The 22,866-nt window shown below is 39.7% G+C and overlaps 1 protein-coding gene across 1 annotated transcript in view; it reads right to left on the reverse strand.

Moving 5' to 3' along the window:
• Window positions 1-22,866, reverse strand: part of wdpcp (WD repeat containing planar cell polarity effector) — a 211,348-nt gene that overhangs the window by 97,788 nt on the left and 90,694 nt on the right. Inside the window, exon 10 of the mRNA XM_072911888.1 lies at window positions 6,886-7,022. Coding sequence (XP_072767989.1) covers window positions 6,886-7,022 — 137 coding nt within the window. The remainder of the gene's footprint in view (window positions 1-6,885; window positions 7,023-22,866) is intronic.

A 22,866-nucleotide genomic window follows, 5' to 3' on the forward strand; every position in this document is an offset into this window, starting at 1 on the left:
GTGACGTCACAGGAAAATGGACGGGTGTATATAACGATGGTTAAAATCAGGCACTTTGAAGCTTTTTTAGGGATATTGCGTGATGGGTAAAATTTTGAAAAAAACTTCGAAAAATAGAATAAGCCACTGGGAACTGATTTTTAATGGTTTTAACCCTTCTGAAATTGTGATAATGTTCCCCTTTAAACTTGAAAAGGGAACTGCACCTTTTTTTTTTGGAATTTTGCGTATCGTTCACAATCATTATGAAAGACATGATGATGATGGATGTATTTTTAATGCATTCTAACTGGTAAATAAAAGTCCACTTACAGCAAAGCCGATGGGAGGTCCTCTATTCCGCCCATAAAACCCAATTAAAAAAAATATCCAAAAACCGCCAACAATACTCAATTCACATTTTGTGACTTGAATATTAACCACGTATTAGTGATATTGTTATTATAAGAACTAATGCGGACCAACTATTTATAGCGGCGCCGTGATCACAAGCTTGTGTGCCAATATTTACTAATAAGCTGATTCCTCGTTTCCTTGCTAGTCAAACTTCATTGTAGATCATAAATCATGCCTCTCACCTGGATACTAGAAGGATGAGGACAATTGCAGCTCATTTGTATACGCAGCAAACTCATCTCGTGTACGTTTGACACCCCTGCTTCAGTTTGAATGTGTCACAAATTTTGCAGCAAGAGTATTTAAGCACTCTTGTTCCTTGTATTCACACACCTGAGGCGTGTAAAACGCCTGCAAACATCTCCATGCCATCCTTTTCTCATTCTCTTTGCTTTAAAGTCTCAGGATATTTTTCATCTTCCATTATTAATGTGTGTGAGTCTCTTGTTCTGCCGGGCCTATTTTAGCGATGTGCATATTTTTTTTTTAGGAAGGTCCGCCACGCTCTACAGTCGCACAGTAATGAGCTCTCCTTGTATTTTCGGTAGAGCGATGCATGCTTTGACAAAAACCACACACACAACCTGGTGTATCTGTTGTATCTGACCGTAAAAAAAAAAGCATTACTCATAGAGATGTTACGTTGGCAAACGAATAGAGTCTTTTGAATGGCTCTTTAAAGAGAGAACCCAGTTGTGAGCCGTTTGTTTGGGAGTTGTTTTTCAAACACATGCACATTTTGCGTCTGCAATTGCCCACTCTGCACATGCGTGGACTACAAAATGAGTCGCAGTTAAAGGACATTTAGCAGAATTTGGATTAACTTCTTTTTAAAATAAAATGTATACCGTATTTTTCAGAGTATAAGTCGCTCCGGAGTATAAGTCGCATCGGCCGAAAATGCATAATAAAGAAGGAAAAAAAACATATATAAGTCGCATTTTTGGGGGAAATGTATTTGATAAAAGCCAACACCAAGAATCGACATTTGAAAGGCAATTTAAAATAAATAAAGAATAGTGAACAACAGGCTGAATAAGTGTACGTTATATGAGGCATAAATAACCAACTGAGAACGTGCCTGGTATGTTAACGTAACATATTATGGTAAGAGTCATTCAAATAACTATAACATATAGAACATGCTATACGTTTACCAAACAATCTGTCACTCCTAATCGCTAAATCCCATGAAATCTTACGCGAATGAGCTAAATAATATTATTTGATATTTTACAGTAATGTGTTAATAATTTCACACATAAGTCGCTCCTGAGTATAAGTCGCACCCCCGGCCAAACTATGAAAAAAACTGCGACTTGTAGTCCGAAAAATACGGTACATATAATTTTTTTTTTTTTTTTTTTAATGAATACCATATTTTTAGTTGTATTTATTTTTTATTTCATCTATGTTTATTTGGATCCACTTTCGGGTAAATTATTCTAAAGAGTAGTAGTTCAAGCATAAAAATGGGACCCATTTCCTCCCTGCTTGGCACTCAGCATCAAGGGTTGGAATTGGGGGTTAAATCACCAAAATGATTCCCGGGCGTGTCCACCGCTGCTGCCCACTGCTCCCCTCACCTCCCAGGGGGTGATCAAGGGTGATGGGTCAAATGCAGAGAATAATTTCGCCACACCTAGTGTGTGTGTGACAATCATTGGCACTTTAACTTTAATACACACATTTTTATTATGTCGTATTTTTTATTGTAGTCTTATTTATACTTTTTATATCCATTAATATAGTTTGTTATTATTTGTGTATTTTTCTATACTGTTTAAATGCTACACTTTTTTTTTAGGTGAGTGAAACTAGTGATGACACCGCCTTAATGAATGTTTATAATGAAAAGTATATCTAAACAAAAAAAAATAAAAATGTAGCCAACATATCAGAATAATCCACACCAATAGAGTAATGCTTGTGTAAATTAAATTATTCTGATCTACATTGTATCAAATAACTGATAACAGTGATTGTTTCCTTGATTAATAAAATGAATAAAAACCGGGGTGGTGGTTCCTCTCTTTAAGAAGGGGAACCGGAGGGTGTGCTCTAACTATCGTGGGATCACACTCCTCAGCCTTCCCGGTAAGGTCTATTCAGGTGTACTGGAGAGGAGGCTACACCGGATAGTCGAACCTCGGATTCAGGAGGAACAGTGTGGTTTTCGTCCTGGTCGTGGAACTGTGGACCAGCTCTATACTCTCGGCAGGGTCCTTGAGGGTGCATGGGAGTTTGCCCAACCAGTCTACATGTGTTTTGTGGACTTGGAGAAGGCATTCGACCGTGTCCCTCGGGAAGTCCTGTGGGGAGTGCTCAGAGAGTATGGGGTATCGGACTGTCTGATTGTGGCAGTCCGCTCCCTGTATGCTCAGTGCCAGAGCTTGGTCCGCATTGCCGGCAGTAAGTCGGACACGTTTCCAGTGAGGGTTGGACTCCGCCAAGGCTGCCCTTTGTCACCGATTCTGTTCATAACTTTTATGGACAGAATTTCTAGGCGCAGTCAAGGCGTTGAGGGGATCTTGTTTGGTGGCTGCAGGATTAGGTCTCTGCTTTTTGCAGATGATGTGGTCCTGATGGCTTCATCTGGCCAGGATCTTCAGCTCTCACTGGATCGGTTCGCAGCCGAGTGTGAAGCGACTGGGATGAGAATCAGCACCTCCAAGTCCGAGTCCATGGTTCTCGCCCGGAAAAGGGTGGAGTGCCATCTCCGGGTTGGGGAGGAGATCTTGCCCCAAGTGGAGGAGTTCAAGTACCTCGGAGTCTTGTTTACGAGTGAGGGAAGAGTGGATCGTGAGATCGACAGCCGGATCGGTGCGGCGTCTTCAGTAATGCGGACGCTGTATCGATCCGTTGTGGTGAAGAAGGAGCTGAGCCGGAAGGCAAAGCTCTCAATTTACCGGTCGATCTACGTTCCCATCCTCACCTATGGTCATGAGCTTTGGGTTATGACCGAAAGGACAAGATCACGGGTACAAGCGGCCGAAATGAGTTTCCTCCGCCGGGTGGCGGGGCTCTCCCTTAGAGATAGGGTGAGAAGCTCTGCCATCCGGGGGGAGCTCAAAGTAAAGCCGCTGCTCCTCCACATCGAGAGGAGCCAGATGAGGTGGTTCGGGCATCTGGTCAGGATGCCACCCGAACGCCTCCCTAGGGAGGTGTTTAGGGCACGTCCGACCGGTAGGAGGCCGCGGGGAAGACCCAGGACATGTTGGGAAGACTATGTCTCCCGGCTGGCCTGGGAACGCCTCGGGGTCCCACAGGAAGAGCTGGACGAAGTGGCTGGGGAGAGGGAAGTCTGGGCTTCCCTGCTTAGGCTGCTGCCCCCGCGACCCGACCTCGGATAAGCGGAAGAAGATGGATGGATGGATGGAATAAAAACTGTTAAAAAAAAACAACAACCTGTAACAAGCCAGTTTTTTTGAAGTGCTCTTTATAAAGAACAGCTCCCTTCAAGGAGCCATAAATCCCATCTCTAATTACTATAAACATCAACCATCACAATATAAAGGGATGCAGGAAAAGGACGAAGGGCAAAGTATAAAGTGCTGCACAAAAAGGCTGAATGCTAGATCACTGACAGTTGAACTATCCGATACAGCTAGCCCCCCACAAGCCATCATCTATTTCTAGATAGATATATTTTTATATATTGTAGCGTTTGCTGGTCAGCAATAATCAGAAACCACTTTTCTGCGGGCAGGATTAGTTGAGCCTCCCTTTGCAGCCCCTCCATTCCCCCCCTCCAGCTTAGCCCACTGGACCAGGGCGGGCGATGTGTGTATGCACGTTTGCTGGGAGGTATGGGGGAGGGTAGTCAGTGTGCATGTGTACATTGCAAGGTGGCGGCTGCTTTAAAAAACACCCTACACACACACACACACACACACACACACACACACACACACACACACACACACACACACACACACACACACACACACACACACACACACGGACACACAAAAGGGTGTGGCAGTGATGTGATGGTGTCAGTGTATGGGAGCGAAGTTACTGCCAAAACACCACAAACAATGTTTTTACACAACTATTTGCAAGTAAAAAAAACACATTTCTTTAATGAAAAAAAAAAATCGGGAGTATATAAACAATTTTCGTTCATTAAAACTTTCGGCAGTGTTATTCCACCCTGCGTGATCCACACACTCAAAGCACCCGTAATTCGCACTCTCCAACAACAAGTGGTGCTACTGAGTCCATTTAAGGCCCTCAGAGATACTGTTATTTGGACATACATTACCCCAAAAAATAACAAAGAAGAAGATGCAGGGTGAGGAGTAAAATGGCAGACAGAAGAGGGGAAATGTACTGGTTAACTTACAGGTTGAACTTGTTTCCCTTCTCTTCTGTCCGTAATTTTACTCCCCACCCTGCTTCTACATCAAGTGTTCGAATCGCGCAGGGTGGAATATTACTGCCAAAAGTTTTACCTTGAAGAAAATAATGTTTATACTTGTGAATTATTTTAATTGAAGAAAATGATTTTTATATTCACAAAACTTTTTTTTTTTCTTGTAGAAAACAGTTTTTATAATTGCAAATCGGTTTTTTTAATTGAAGAAAAGTGTTTTAATACCTGCAAAGCTTGTACTTTTACTTGTAGAATATAGTTTTTATACTTGCAAATCTCCTTTTTACAGATAGTAATAGTTTGGGTTTTTTTTAACTTGCGAATGTTTTTTTTAATTACAGAAAATAGTTTTTTTAACTTGTAAATCGTTTATTTAATTTAATAATTTTTGTTAACCTGCGAATTGTTTTCTAATTGAAGAAAATAGTTTTTATACTTACAAATCTTTTTTTACTTGCAGAAAATTTATTTGTTTTAATACCTGCAAAGCTTTTACTTTTACTTGTAGAATACCGTTTTTATATTTGCAAATCATCTTTTTACTTGCAGAAAATATTATTTTTTTACTTGAGAATGTTTTTTTATTACAAAATGTATTTTTTTTTTTTAAATTTTTTTTTTTTTAATACTTGCAAATCGTTTTTTAATTGAATAATTTTTGTTAACTTGCGAATTTGTTTTTTGATTGAAGAAAATAGTTTTTATACGTACTAATCCACCCATTCATCCATTTTCTACCGCTTGTCCCTTTCTGGGTCACGGGGGGTGCTTACAAATCGTTTTTTTATTGAGGAAAATTGTTTTATACCTGCACCCAAGGGGATATTCCAGGGTTTCACGTTGTTCCCATTGGGTTGAGTTTTTTCTTATTCTGATGTGGGATCTTATATAGGGGCTATATATAAGTAAACATTGATTGATTGATTTAAAAACAATTTTAATTGCAAACTGTTTTTTTAAGCACTTTACCTGACCCCGTAAGGGACAAGCGGTAGAGAATTGATGGATGTTTTTATTATAGATGTCCGATATTATCGGCCGATAAATGCTTTAAAATGTAATATCGGAAATTATTGGTATTGGTTTTTTTATTATCGTTATCGGTTTTTTGTTGTTTGTTTTTTATTAAATAAACATAAAAAACACAAGATACACTTACAATTAGTGCACCAACCCAAAAAACCTCCCTCCCCCATTTACACTCATTCACACTCATTCCCACAAAAGGGTTGTTTCTTTCTGTTATTAATATTCTGGTTCCTACATTATATATCAATATATATCAATACAGTCTGCAAGGGATACAGTCCGTAAGCACACATGATTGTGCGTGCTGCTGGTCCACTAATAGTACTAACCTTTAACAGTTAATTTTACTCATTTTTATTAATTACTAGTTTCTATGGAACTGTTTTTATATTGTTTTACTTTCTTTTTTATTCAAGAAAATGTTTTTAATTTATTTATCTTATTTTATTTTTATTTTTATTTTTTAAAAAGGACCTTATCTTCACCATACCTGGTTGTCCAAATTAGGCATAATAATGTGTTAATTCCACAACTGTATATATCTGTATCGGTTGATATCGGTATCGGTAATTAAGAGTTGGGGAATATCGGATATCGGCAAAAAAGCCATTATCGGACATCCCTAGTTTTTATACTTGTAAATCATTTGTTTACTTGCAGAAAATTGTTTTTATACTTGCAAAAAAATTTTTATACTTGCGCATCGTTTTGTTACTGAGAGATTTAAAAAAAAAAATTTTTTACTAGCAAATTGCTTTTCTACTTGAAGAAAAAACATTTTTACCTGTGAAATCGTGGGCGTGAATGAAAACATTTTTGTGTGTTTGTGGAGTTTTGACAGTATTTTCACTCCATATCAGTGTGAGTCAGCATCGGCTGTTGTGGCAGCAAAAACGGAGAAAAGTACCGTTAGTAGTGAGTACTCATAATGTCCTTTATGAAAGACTTTAGTGGGTGGCAAAGCAGCTGGAACTCAGGTGCAACAAGAAAAAAGAAACGGTTTCAAAACATTTCTTCTGTTTGGTGTCCACGTTTATGTTCTGTGTCTTTCATCCATTTCATGTGTTTGTGTTGCGCTGTACCTTGATTTCAGAGGCTGAGAGTTTGTCTGTGTCCCTGCCAGCCTCCTGGGAGTCCTGGTTCTTTCTGTTGAGGAAGACCGCAGCCACTTGGTTGTGCTTTAGGAAGGACAGCAGAATCAGCCTGTCGCTCAGCACCGCTGCCAAAATAAAGACACACATTTCTCACTGAACGTCATGGCGGAACGCTACACCGTGTCCATTTGAGGGCCGCAGCTCCATTTTTATTTTATAATGTCCCGAAATTCAACATTACACACAAAAAAAAACAGGACCAAATCCCCCCAAAAATGGGATCTGAAAACCAAAATGTTCTGTGGGTCCTCTCATGACATGGTATGTTTTCGAGTGCGCTTAAAGCCTTCATTGGCATTTTAGTTGACGGTATAATAACAATGTTAGTAAATATTAGGGATAGGGTGCCGAATCCGGTACTTTTTTGGCACCGACCGAATCCCGCCAGTTGAACTAGGCACCGATTCACGTAAAATCCAACAGTACCATGCTTATTAACTAGAGATGTTCGATAATATCGGACCGCCGATATTATCGGCCGATAAATGCTTTAAAATGTAATATCGGAAATTATCGGTATCGGTTTCAACCTCCCAATTTTCCCGGGAGACTCCCGAATTTCAGTGCCCCTCCCGAAAATCTCCCAGGGCAACCATTCTCCCGAACAACATTATTGGAGGCGTGCCTTAAAGGCACTGCCTTTGGCGTTCTCTACAACCTGTCGTCACGTCCGCTTTTTCTCCATACAAACAGCGTGCCGGCCCAGTCACATAATATTTGCAGCTTTTACACACACACAAGTGAATGCAAAACATACTTGGTCAACAGCCATACAGGTTACACTGAAGGTGGCTGTATAAACAACTTTAACACTGGTACAAATATGCGCCACACTGTGAACCCACACCAAACAAGAATGACAAACACATTTCGGGAGAACATCCGCACCGTAACCCAACATAAACACAACAAAACAAATACCCAGAACACCTTGCAGCACTAACTCTTCCGGGACGCTACAATATACACCCCCGCTACCACCAAACCCCACCCACCTCAAAAACTGAGACAGAAGTTATCATAATCCGCTCATTTTTAGATGTTCCAATAAAAATTTGAATAAAAAGATTTTATTATTTAAAACAATCAATATTTATCACCACAAAAGTACCGAAAATTGGTACAGTCGAATACCGGTATTGATTTTCAGATACCAGGAATTGGTACCGTATCGGTTCAAATGTGAACGGTCGCCATCCCTAGTAAATAATGTATACAATGATAGGAAGAAATGTAATAAGCGGGGATTGCTCTATTATGCAAAACCAACTTTTCTGACCTAGTACAGTTTTTTATCTTCGTTAGTCCCGAAAATTTAAAATCAAACCATGGAGGCATGGCAGAGATATTTATAAATCAATCTTGCCTTCCATCATACGTCTTCGAAACAAACCCGTTTAGAATTTGCTCGATTTGTGATGTTTTTTGGCGTCAGCGGATTATCCATATATGGTAGAAATTTACCCAAAGTGCTTTGCACCACTCAGCCATTGTAGTCAATAATCTCTGTTGTGGGGCAGACTGTCTCGTACATGCACATTCATGCTGTTGTAATTTCTAATTCAAAGTAGCGTATAGTTCTAACTTATATTTGTCGGTACACTTTATATGGAAGCGCTAAAAACTACAGCATGGATGACGGGGAGAAGACGCTCTCGAAGTGGAGGCACGTAAATAAGACCGCCCACAAACGGCACATCCTGAAGAGACGGTCAGAAAGCGACTTGAAGATGGTCGGTAAAACATAACATAAGAACCACCATTACCGGTTATGTTAAGCAGTGTTTTTCAACCTTTTTTGAGCCAAGGCACATTTTTTGCATTGAAAAAATGCAGAGGCACACCACCAGCAGAAAGCATTAAAAAACAAAACTCAGTTGACAGTAAAATGTTGTCGTCGCAATTGTTGGATATGACTTTAAACCATAACCAAGCATGCATCAATATAGCTCTTGTCTCAAATTAGGTGTACTGATACCACCTGTCACATCACGCCGTGACTTATTTTGTATTTTTTTGCCGTTTTCCTGTGTGTAGGGTTTTAGTTCTTGTCTTGCGCTCATATTTTGGTGGCTTTTTCTCTTTTTTTGGTGTTTTCCTGTAGCAGTTTCATGTCTTCCTTTGAGCGATATTTCCCGCATCTACTTTGTTTTACAATCAAGAATATTTCGGTTGTTTTTATCCTTCTTGGTGGGGACATTGTTGATTGTTATGTCATGTTCGGATGTACATTGTGGACGCCATCTTTGCTCCACAGTAAGTCTTTGCTGTCGTCCAGCATTCTGTTTTTGTTTACTTTGTAGCCAGTTCAGTTTTAGTTTTGTTCTGCATAGCCTTCCCTGACTTTCATTGCCTTTTCTTAAGGGCACTCACCTTTTGTTTATTTTTAGTTTAAGCATTAGACACCTTTTTACCTGCACGCTGCCTCCCGCTGTTTCCGACATTTACAAAGCAATTAGCTACCGGCTGCCACCTACTGATATGGAAGAGTATTACATGGTTACTCTGCCAAGCTCTAAACAGCACTGACCACTCAACAACACATCATTTGCAGACTATAATTACTGGTTTGCAAAAAATATTTTTAACCCAAATAGGTGAAATTAGATAAAATCCCCTTTAACTTAACTGTATCTCGCGGCACACTAGTGGTTGAAAAACACTGATGTAGACCACAAGGAAGTGTTTTAAATGTAGAAGAAAAATCCGAATAAGACTCCTTTAATGGGGTTGGATTAGGCAAGGAAAGTTTACTTTAGAGCGCAGTTAACATCAATAAAAATAAAATCATTATGAGAATGATCATGAATTATGTAATTTGCTTTGCTTATAACACAAAGCTAAAATGTGGATGTTTTGTTCAAATATTGGAATATTTTCACCTAAATTGCATTGGTTTTAGTGTAAATTGCATTGGTTTTAGTATATTTCATATACAAAATGTATCAAAGTGGCCCCCGCATCCTTCAATTTTTCTGAGCGTGGCCCTTGCTGGAAAAAGTTTGGAGACCTCTGCTGTAGATGTACAGTATGTGCTGTTTGAACCAAAGCATGGGGACATGTAGACAATCCACCGGCAGGAAGCAAAAAAAGTAAGCACAACATGGAGTCGTTTCCCCTCTTTGCAACTAAAACAGCTTCTATGCGTCTGTGGAGACGTTCTACAAGATTTTGAAGTGTGTCTGCAGGACTTTTTGTCCATTTGTGAGGTCAGAGGTCGCTAATTTTGGACACGGGACGTGAGTCTCATGGCTCCGCTCCAGTCCCTGTTGAAGTTCTTCCACAGCAAACTCTTTCAAGCGTGCTGTTATGGAGCCTGCTTGGTGCACCGGGGACAGAAAAGGGCATTCCCACACAAGTTCCCAAGCATAAAATTGCCCAAATGTCTTGCTAAGATGAAGGAATAGGACTGAAGGGTGAGTAAAGGTAATTAGGAGCGGTGTTCATTTTGTTGACTAATCATTTTCGTCCAAGTTATCGTCAACAACCTATTTGGCCGTGAGGAAAATAAAGCGATAAAAAATAAAAACCAATGTACGTCTACAAAGACGATAACAAAATTAACTGACAACGAATAAAACACGAGAATAAAATGTTGACAGAAAAAAAATCCAATTATATCTAATTTGGGGTTGTAGCTGGGTGGGACAAATTGGGAATACTGTCTATCCAATCACAGCTCTTTAACAGCGAACGAGAGCCAATCACATGCTTTTCTTTGTGAGATAAGGAAGTTTGATATCTCCCTGCCTAAACAAAAATGCATGGATGTAACATGTTCCACATGGTAATATGTGCATGTGAGAAAGTGAAGAGGACACATTTCATTTTTGACACTATATGATGCCATCAGCAGGCGAGTCATGGTGACATCTACACAACTGTAAGTCGAAGCTAACTCTAACGTGTTATTTATTTACAAAAAGTAATGTTCTCTGCTTCAAAGCATGATTTATTTAATAGTAAATCTAAAAGCATGACAACTTTTAATGTGGCCCAACGCGCTTATATTACGCGTAGCAAAAAAAAGGAAGTGGATGCAGTTTCCTATTTATTTATTTGAGATGGACATTTATTAAAATATTAAAGGCTCCAGCCCCCCACGACCCTGAGAGGGACAAGCAGTAGAAAATGGAGGGATGAAATTTTGCCCCGCCACATACAGTATGTGTACTTTTTGCTTCCCGTTCTCCCGCGCTCAAAAACAAATTATAACTAGAGATGTCCGATAATGGCTTTTTTGCCGATATCCGATATTGTCCAACTCTTAATTACCGATTCCGATATCAACCGATACCGATATATACAGTCGTGGAATTAACACATTATTATGCCTAATTTTGTTGTGATGCCCCGCTGGATGCATTAAACAATGTAACAAGGTTTTCCAAAATAAATCAACTCAAGTTATGGAAAAAAGTGCCAACAAGGCACTGCCATATTTATTATTGAAGTCACAAAGTGCTTTTTTTTTTTAACATGCCTCAAAACAGCAGCTTGGAATTTGGGACATGCTCTCCCTGAGAGAGCATGAGGAGGTTGAGGTGGGCGGGGTTGAGGTGTATAATGTAGCGTCCTGGAAGAGTTAGTGCTGCAAGGGGTTCTGGGTATTTGTTCTGTTGTGTTTATGTTGTGTTACGGTGCGGATGTTCTCCCGAAATGTGTTTGTCATTCTTGTTTGGTGTGGGTTCACAGTGTGGCGCATATTTGTAACAGTGTTAAAGTTGTTTATACGGCCACCCTCAGTGTGACCTGTATGGCTGTTGACCAAGTATGAAGGCATTCACTTGTGTGTGTGAAAAGCCAAAGATATTATGTGATTGGGCCGGCACGCAAAGGCAGTGCCTTTAAGGTTTATTGGCGCTCTGTACTTCTCCCTACGGCCGTGTACCATTCCGTACAGCGGCGTTTTAAAAAGTCATACATTTTACTTTTTGAAACCGATACCGATAATTTCCGATGTTACATTGTAAAGCATTTATCGGCCGATAATATCGGCAGTCCGATATTATCGGACATCTCTATAACAAAGGCATGTATCGTAACTCTGGTTCACAACACACATACATACATGCTCTGCCAGAGACCTCGCATAAAAAATAGAAAAAGGGCCAAAACATATTTATTGGCATTGACGTGTGGAGCAAAAAAATGACTAATTATGGTAAATGGGTTATACTTGTATAGCGTTTTTCTACCTTCAAGGTACTCAAAGCGCTTTGACACCATTTCCGCATTCACCCAATTACATCATTCTTGACTACAAAATCATATACATTTTGTGTTCAATGCTTTGCAGGTAGCCTAAATAAAGGCACTTTCAAATAAACTTTTTAATACTTTATATTTTAGTCGACTAAATTTACTGTCATTTTAGCGGGCTAGAATGTTGTGTAATTTTGTTGAATAGAACGAGACATAATTTTGATCAATTTAGATCAGAGGTATCAAACGGACAATTGCCAAGTACAAAAATGAACTGAATTTTTTGAATGATCCGTGTACGTACTCACATTGCATTAGTCATAGTATACAAAATGTGGATTGTCACGTTCATGCCTTGATTGCCAAATATGTTGCTGGTAATGTAACTTGTAAAATTTCGACCCAAACCAATGTTTTTTGATCATCTGTACTATAGATGTCCGATAATACCGGCCTGCCGATATTATCGACCGATAAATGCTTTAAAATGTAATATCGGAAATTATCAGTATCTGTTTTTTTTATTATCGGTATAGTATTTTTATTCAATTTTTTTATTAAATCAACATAAAAAACACAAGATACACTTACAATTAGTGCACCAACCCAAAAAACCTCCCTCCCCCATTCACACTCATTCACACAAAAGGGTTGTTTCTTTCTGTTATTAATATTCTGGTTCCTACATTATATATCAATATATATCAATACAGTCTGCAAGGGATACAGTCCGTAAGCACACATGATTGTGCGTGCTGCTGGTCCACTAATAGTATTAACCTTTAACAGTTAATTTGACTCATTTTCATTAATTACTAGTTTCTATGTAACTGTTTTTAATATTGTTTTACTTTCTTTTTTATTCAAGAAAATGTTTTTAATGTATTTATCTTATTTTATTGTATTAATTTAAAAAAAAAACTTTATCTTCACCATACCTGGTTGTCCAAATTAGGCATAATAATGTGTTAATTCCACGACTATATATATCGGCAACGGTTGATATCGGTATCGGTAATTTAAGAGTTGGACAATATCGGAATATCGGCAAAAAGCCATCATCGGACATCCCTAATCTGTACATTTTCGTGTTGTACACATTTCTTGGGCGCACATAAATATGCTGAAATAATATGAATCCCTTTCTAGCTCCATGTGTGATTAATGAAATCAGTCCAAATTCACAAGTTTTGTTGTCGCTGACGCTACATATGTACAGAATAAACCACACGAGTTGAGTACATCAGTTGAGGAAAATAAGTAAATTACAATAATGACATCCTGTAATGTGATTTTGATATTATTATTCATTTCATCTTCTTAACACCAATGGGAGCATTTAAAAACTAAATTCCACCTATTTCACTGATGAACATTTCACATCATTTATTCAGAAAGTATAAATAACGACAAATGAAGATAGAATACTATTAACCGCAACATGTAAGTGTCAAAAAAACAACAACGTTATTATTTTTACATTTTCAGAGTGTACTTGGTCTATTTATAAACAAAGAAAACAATCTGAAGTTGTCCGTCTCACATTTGACGAAAACTAAAATACATTTGTGTCAAAAGACTTTTAAGTAAAACTAAATTAAAAACTGCTGTCAAAATTAACACTGATTAACAGGCTACTACCTACACTGCAAAAACTGAAATCTAAGTAAGATTAAATATCTCAAATAAGGGTGATATTTGCTTATTTTCTGTCTGATAAGATAATTATTCTCACTAAGCAGATTTTATGTTAGAGTGTTTTACTTGTTTTAAGGGTTTTGGTCCTAAATGATCTCAGTAAGATATTACGGCTTGTTGCTGAGATGTTATGACCTATATTGAGTAAAACATGCTTGGAACTAGAATATCAACTGTTGCAAAGCTGTGTCATCAACACTCACAAGTATAAAACTACTTTTTTAAATAATAATAATTTCTTATTTCAAGCATGAAAAAAAATCATGACTTTGACACAATTGTGTCTCATAATTAAAACGGATGACAGCCAAATGGACTTTGCTGTTTTATTTTCAATGAAACAATAGAATACACGTACTCATATAGTAGTACAGTTGGCACAGTACAGTTAATATTTAAACATTTAACATGTGACATTTCTAATAATTTTGAACAGAAATAGTTCATGCACATTCAGATAAATTCTTCAAAATCACAATTTTGGCCGGGGGCCGGGCTGTGTATATGCGCACTAATTGACTGAAAGAGTACGCACTTGGTGCGATGATGTCATGTTGTCGATGGAAAAATGCATTTTTAGACAATATGATTTGCCTGAGCCGCTAGGAGACCCCGAGAGTAACAAGCGCTTGCCTTGTTGCCTTTTCATTAAGAACAATAAATTAGTTTTTAGTATAAGTTTGCTGGCTTCAAGAAATGTAATGCCGAGCGCATATCATTATGTCAAGATAATGGCACTAGCATTTACTAAATTTAAGAATATTTTTCACCATATTGAGCAAAAAGGTCTAATTTTTTTTTTTTCTACCAAGAAAAGTACACTTGTTATTAGTGAGAATATACTTATTTTAAGGTACTTTTGGGTTCAGTGAAGTTAGCTAATTTTACTTGTTTTGGAAAGTCTTGACGAGCCAAATTTTCTTGTTCTATTGGCAGATAATTTTGCTTAGTTCAAATAAAATACCCCTAATTTTTTTTTTTTTTTTTTTTTTTTTTCTTGTTTTTGAACACTGACTTTTTGCAGTGTAATCAATTAAATGAGTCCCACTATTTTTGTGCATACCGCAGCATTCAACATGAACCACTTTGCCTCTTTCCTATTTGTATTCCTGGCTTCCTTCCTACTTTGTGTCCCCTTTCCCAACTTGTGTTCATCCTCCCTCCCCGTTTTGCTCAGTCTTCTGCAAGCTCGGAGGCCTTTTTTTTTCCTTCTTTCTGTGAGGCAAAACACGCTCGGTCCTGTTCAACTCTTCAGGAGCCGCATGGAAACACTGATTAGCAATTAAGCGCCCCCCCACCCACCCTATCCCCCTTCAAATTAATCTGTTTATGAAACCAATTAAACGGAAAAGAAGGGAGTGGGTTTGTAACACATGTCTCTCAGATATGCTGCTTTGAGTTGAATGAGTAAGGCTGCACCCCAAGATTTGGAAATCTAACCGACAATTAACCACGGTGTGTGTGTGTGTGTGTGTGTGTGTGTGTGTGTGTGTGTGTGTGTATATATATATATATATATATACATGCAAGGGTATTGCTATAATTATACTTCAAATAAATCGGCTGCGTGGAGATTCTAATTTAACATGCAAATAATTAAAGGGGGAAAAAAATGGGAGGAATGCTTCAAAATGTAGAAAACGGAACAACATAAATCAGGTCAGTGAAGATGCTGTCTGTCCCGATGCTGAAGTTGGATTAGGAAGCATTTGTCAGAATGGGTTCAAGGCTTAAAAAGCATCAGGAAATACAGTTATGAGCCACGCGCTGGCTTTTAGACACAACATTTAATGCAATACTAAGCATCTTTGTGATAGATTAAAGGCAAATCAAGTTAAAGGCAGTTTAGTATTGATCTCTATGGGTGTCTATAAACGGGATTAGGATTAATCCCATTCATTCCCAAATGAAGGAGAGGATATGAGACCGGTCTGCGGCCCAATGTGGGACCAGGTGGCTGATTTGGTATTAGAGTCCAGACCATTCTGATCCCCACCATACACACACACACGCACACACACACGCACACACACACACACACACACGCACACGCACACGGATACAAATGCAGCCATGTTTGATATATGTTAAAAACAACAACACATATATACCGTATTTTCCGCACTATAAGGCGCACCTAAAAACCACAAATTTTCTCAAAAGCTAACAGTGCGCCTTATAACCCGGTGCGCTTTATTACGATTAATTTTCATAAAGTTTCGATCTCGCAACTTCGGTAAACAGCCGCCATCTTTTTTCCCGGTAGAACAGGAAGCGCTTTTTCTTCTACGCAAGCAACCGCCAAGGAAAGCACCCGCCCCCATAGAACAGGAAGCGCTTCACCCGCCCCCGGAAGAAGAAGAAAAAACGCGCGGATATCACCGTACGTTTCATTTCCTGTTTACATCTGTAAAGACCACAAAATGGCTCCTACTACGCGACAAGGATCCGGATCATAAAAAGACGCAATCTCTCCATCCGCACACGGATTACTACCGTATTTCACAGCAACTGATATTCCTGTGAACTGCACTGTGGAACGGGAGCACGTACGGTGAATATTCGCACCACAGGGAATGAGGAGTCATCCTTCACTGTGGTTCTAGCTTGCCATGCTAACTTCCACCCATCCAAAAGAGACCTTTCCAGCCGGCGTCATCATAAAAGCTAACTCGAAGGGATGGATGGATGAAGAAAAGATGAGCGAGTGGTTAAGGGAAGTTTACGCGAAGAGGCCGGGTGGCTTTTTTCACACAGCTCCGAAGGCGAACACACCTTCACTAAGACGGGCAGATAGCGCCGGTCGACATACGCCAACATCTGCCAGTGGATCGTAAATGCCTGGGCAGATAGTTTCGGTCACAACTGTGGTCCGAGCTTTCCGGAAGGCAGGATTCACAGAACTGCTGCACAACAACAGCGACACTGAATCCGATGACTTCGACGAGGCGGAGCCGGCCATTTTTGGATCCCACGCTTGCGCAACTTTTCAATTCGGACACCGAAGACGAAGAATTCGAAGGATTTACGAATGAAGAATAACTTCAGAAGGTGAGCGCTATGTTTATTTTGTGTGTTGTGACATTAACGTTCGAGCAACATTATGTTGCTATTTATTGCTCTACACCATTTTGAATTTTACTATGTTTGTGATTGCACATTTGCGTACATTTTGGGACAGAGTTGTTAGAACGCTGGTTTTCAATATATTATTAAAGTTTGACTGAACTATCTGACTGTTTTTTTGACATTCACTTTAGCGCAGCGTTTTTTTTGACATTCACTTTAGCGCAGCGTAGGCGCGGCTTATAGTCCGGGGCGGCTTATTGGTGGACAAAATTATGAAATATGTAATTCATAGAAGGTGCGGCTAATAATCCGGTGCGCCTTATAGTGCGGAAAATACGGTACCAGCGTTTCCCCACACATTCATTTATTTGTGGCGGCCCGCCACGAAAGAATTACGTCCGCCACAAATGGATTTTTCGGCTTTTGACTCGCTCGACCGCTCATAAAAGCAATGGGACTCTGTCTGTGAATGTACCTTGTAGTTACAACTCCGGTGCAGTACGTGGCGGTAGCCTACTATGCATTGTAACTCCGCCAATAGCACTTAATTCACCTGGTGGGCCAGAAGAAGAAGAAGAAGACGAAGACGAAGACGAAGACGAAGACGAAGACGGACGGACGGGATCAAAATACGAGGGTAATATAGGTTTTGGTTGATAGGTTATAGCTGCATCGCTCGCGGCTCGTCATATATTTTACGTTAATCCGCGATTTCACCGAGCGTTTCACTGACGGTGAGCAGCCTGACGCTGCTTCATTAACACCTCCGCTGTTTGACTCGGGGTCCGGGGCAGACGGACGTAATAACAATCACCTGTTTTCATACCGACGAGCTAACGTGTCCAGGTTATAACCCTGTTGTCAATAAACACACGTGGAGACGGTGCTTCAGATACTACATTAATACTCAAGCTAAAATGTCCACTGTCCACTGCAGCATGTGAATGCAATGAAAAGAATAAAATCTGAGCCAACCAGCTGTTAAAATGTTGTCCAGGTTAATGTTTTGGCCATTAAAGGCCCTTCATTTCAAGATTTCAACGGTGATCGGGCTTTAAACAGGTGGCTGACTTGTTCAGATGGGTGTAACTGCTACTGGTCAAATAATGTGAAATAGCATTTAATTTTACATGTATGCAATGCCATTTAAATGTAATTATAGATAATAATAATAATAAATACTGTGTAGTGTTGTAATTAGTCAACGGGAAGGATTTTAGTAAGATATAAGCCATGAGCACTACACAGCCAGAAAAAAACCTAGGCAGGACAAGTAAAAATATTGGGGCAAGTAGATTTGAGAAGTCGGGCAAGTAGAAAAATTAGGGCGGAGGGAACAGGTGAGACTCAGCAAACACTGAAAAATAAAGCAGGGTCAGATCAGAAATGCACTTTTCTCATGAAAAGGGTCCTAATTTATATTCTTATGTGCCTTATAGAGAGGACCACGACAAAACATACACCTCTGCCTCTGTTTCACTTTATGTTGCTGGTAAATAATATGGTTGTAGTAGTAGGCTAAAGTTAAATTATTTAGTATGCACTAATTAAAGGGGCAGAGCTTTAAGAGACATTTTAGCTTTTATATTTTATAAGATATATTTTTTGTAAGAACCACAATTAATAAATATATTTCAGTGAATAACTAATTGTTCAAATCTGTATATAAATATGTACATAAAGTGTTGTAATTATATTCCAACTCCGCGTTCTTCTTGGTCATCGCCGCTGCCGCCGCCGCCACCCCCCGACCACACCACCACAAATAGATGCCTGCCCTGTGGGAAACGCTGTATACAGTGCATATATTCACACCCACAAGAATAACACAAAAACTTCAAGCATGTTCAAGCGTGTACGCGCTACCGCCACATGCACACAGGCATAAAACGCACCCCCGCCCTTCCCAAATCCATTTAATGCCATCTCCTCAGCAGCATGTTGACATAAGAGGCCAATGGGCTTAACTAAAGCACATTTAAAATACGAGTAAATGAAACGGGCTATGAAAAATCACTTAAAGATGCTTAATCAGGGAGCATATGTGCAGCTCGGCCATAGGATGCCGCTCCGACTTTGATGGTGTAAACATTTGTAATCGAGCGCGCTCCATGACGCAAATGGTGGCAATACAGCGATGCACAATCCGGACAATGCTAAGTTTAAGAAAGGACAGTAATCCGTCTTTGTTCCACGGTCTGCACGGAACGGAGTGTCTCTCCCCGACATTCACTTCGACCAGCGCAGAAGCAAAGACAGGATTATCGGCTGTATTCAAATACTACAAGGGTTTCTTTCCGAACTGTTTCTCCTATCACACCTTTCAGCCAAAACACTGCTGGCAAATGATGAACTGCAAGGAGATAAGGTAGAAAATGTAATGGAACTTTAAAATGTGGAGCACGGTTCTTTCTTCTGGGACGCTGGCTGTCCTCAGATATGTTTGGATTTACAACCATCAGAACTGAAACACTGTAATGCTGGCACCATCAAAGTAACTTTTATGTACGGCGAAATGACGTGTGGCATTTAAGGAAGTACTCTTTAAAGTTAGAAACTAAGGATGTCCGATAATATCGGCAGCCCGATATTATCGGCCGATAAATGCTTTAAAATGTAATATCGGAAATTATCGGTTTCAAAATTATCAGTATCGCTTTCAAAAAGTAAAATTTATGACTTTTTAAAAACGCCGCTGTGTGCACGGACGTAGGGAGAAGTACAGAGCGCCAATAAACCTTAAAGGCACTGCCTTGGCGTGCCGGCCCAGTCACATAATATATACAGCTTTTCACACACAAGTGAATGCAAAGCATAATTGGTCAACAGCCATACAGGTCACACTGAGTGTGCCGTATAAACAACTTTAACACTGTTACAAATATGCGCCACACTGTGAACCCACACCAAACAAGAATGACTAACACATTTCGGGAGAACATCCGCACCGTAACACAACATAAACACAACAGAACAAATACCCAGAACCCCTTGCAGCACTAACTCTTCCGGGACGCTACAATGACAGCCATAATGCAAATAGTTTTCATAAACACATGCAAAGACACTTAAATGGCGTGTTATTGTTTGTGCTATGGCGCCAACTTTTGGACGAGTTCGCTCACTGCAGGTGCTGCTGGATGAATGTGAATTCTTGCTGTTTAAAGCTTTGAACCGGAAGTAGAAAGGTCGTTGCTTCTTCTAATCGTCCATAGCGTTTCTACTCTTATGGATTCTTCATTTATCACTCCAAACAACATTTGAAAATTTTACAATACAACTAAAACAGTTCTTACTATTAAACCGTTGCACGTGCGGTGTCTGTAGGAGTGTTTTCATGCATATTTGTACGTGCTATCGCAATGTAATGAAGTTAGAGTGATAAGCTTTAGCTAATATGCTAACACGTTTACAAGTGTCTGTACTAGGATAATTACCTTGCATTTGATTTATATTGTTTAAGTTTAACACATTTTCAGTAAATTCACTAAAACGTCCCTGTAGAGTTATTGAGTCCGTTTAGCTGATCGGAGAGCTTGCCTCCGGAGCTAGTGGGTCCTGTTTTGTTTGATCAGCCATTTTACAGACACCGTTTGAAAAGAATGAAAATATTTATGTGTAAATTACGTGTTTCACAATTTATATATCTTCGGCTTATAGTCTGGTGCCACTAATTTATGGAAAATATTTTCTTTCTAAAATTTAGTGAGTGCGGCTTTAGATTAGATAGTACTTTATTGATCCCCGAGGGGAAATTCGATTTTCAGCACAATCCCATTCAAGATCAGACAAAATATTATACGGAAACAGTAAAAGATCGCTGACGGGTTTATAGTCCGGGTTAGGGCTATAAATACTCGATATATAGCGGGTTTGTCTCTGTGCGATATAGAAAATGACTATATTGTGATATTCGAGTACACGTTCTCACGCAGTTGCTTTTAGCTGCGGGCATTACACTACAGGCTTTTATCACTCTTTGTTGTCTCTGCTTCTCATACGTATACGCCCTCGCGGAGCAGAGAGGTAGCGGCATGGGTAACGTTAGATGTGGTGCGAGTGGTAATACGAGAGAAAGAAGGTGTGAATCTGGTAACAAATGAAGGAAGAATTAATTCCCAAGAAAAACAGCAAGGGGTCCATCGTCTGGCGGTGGTTTGGCTTCAAGCGGGAATATGTCGAACAGACAACCGTAATTGGTCAAGTGTGGTGCAAAAGCGTTGCTACAAAAAGTAGCATTACTGCTAATATGTAGCATCATTTGAAAAGTCACCCGCTAGAGAACGAAGAGTGCTTGAAACTCTGCATGTCAACATCTCCGTTCGGTGCCACACTAACAAAATGCGGAGGCAACCATTTCCACATCAACACCGTATGAAAAAAATAGTCAACAACAGAAGGAGATAACGTCCGCAGGAACCTACCACATAGTGAAGGACATACACTGTTTGATTTCCTATTATGCAGCTCATTTTTATTGGACAGTTATTGAAATATCTTGTGTGACATCATGCACAAAAGTGCACTTTATTTGTTTTCAACTATTGTAGTGGCGTTCTGTACAAAAAGTGCACTTTAATTTAGTGTTGTTTTGATATGTCATCTTAGTGACATCATGCACAAAAGTGCACTAATAGCTTGTTTTAAAATGTCTCTGACAATCTTGCACTTTCTGTTTTGGAAATGACATGAATGTTTGTGCCACTGCTTAATAACTGTTTAATAAATACAGTTTTGGTCAATTGACTTAGTAGTGATTTCCCTCTCTGCATGAAAGTCTAAAATGAGCATATATTAATGCAGTATGAAGAAGAATGTTTTAATGTAGACACATAGAATCATCATACTGCTGTGATTATATGCATCAAGTGTTCATTCAAGGCTAAGGCAAAATATCAAGATATATATCGTGTATCGTGACATGGCCTAAAAATATCGAGATATTAAAAAAAGGCCACATCGCCCAGCCCTAGCCTGGGTAATATGTCACAGGCTGTGCAAAGCCTTTAAATGCACTGGTAATGGACAAGTCACACATTGCAACATGAGAGCAAACGGTTTCTCTAATTGTACACCTTGCAAAAATGTACTACAGAGTCTTTCCGCTCTGGCCTCCTCTGATTGTCTAAGCAGGCTAATTTAACAGAGTGACAGATGTGAGAACAGCTTCTAACGGGCACACACCTACACAATCCCCCCTTGAACCCACCCTCGCACAACCATTACTCTAATAATTAGTGCCTCTGAGGCTTTGAATGGAGCACAGCGGGAGGCAACGCGCTGTAAGCGTACCTGTGGGCACGTGTGCGTACATGTGTTCTGCGCGTGCACGCTACTTAAAGTGAGGCAGCACCAACAAACAGTTGTCGGTCTTCGTAACAAAAATACATAAATGAATGAATGAATGTGTGTGGCTTTAATTACATATGTACTTGGGTAAGAACAAATGTGTGTGTGTGCTACTGGGGCTTTATCGGGTGTCTTGAGACGTCGCACGGAAGCAAGGAGGGCGATGTTATGAACAAATAATTGATACAGAAAGAAAGAAATAATTAGCAGATTTGGGCCGGTGCTAATTCTCTCCTGCCAGGTCTGCCGAGCGAGGGTAGTGCAGCGAGGGGGGGGAGGCGGGACTCCCTGGAGGAAGACGCAATGGAGGAAAAACACTGATGGATGCTCTTAAGGGAAGGCCCCTGGACACATAACACAAAAGGATTTGCCCGCAATTAGCTACCGGAGTCGCCTTGCTCACCTGTGGCACCTTGTATTTGTGTGTGCGTGGGTGTGTGTGTGTGTGAGGTAGATGTAATGTGGTAATAAAGAGTGCCTGCGACAGGTTGCCAGGCTGTGTCAAACACGGTCTTCTAAAACCTGATGAAGTCACCGCGTTCTTAAAAGCATTACGCGCAATGGTGAGGCTTATAATTAGCACGGTGT

This window comes from Nerophis lumbriciformis, linkage group LG02 (assembly GCF_033978685.3).
Source record: "Nerophis lumbriciformis linkage group LG02, RoL_Nlum_v2.1, whole genome shotgun sequence".
Taxonomy (NCBI): Eukaryota; Metazoa; Chordata; class Actinopteri; order Syngnathiformes; family Syngnathidae; genus Nerophis; species Nerophis lumbriciformis.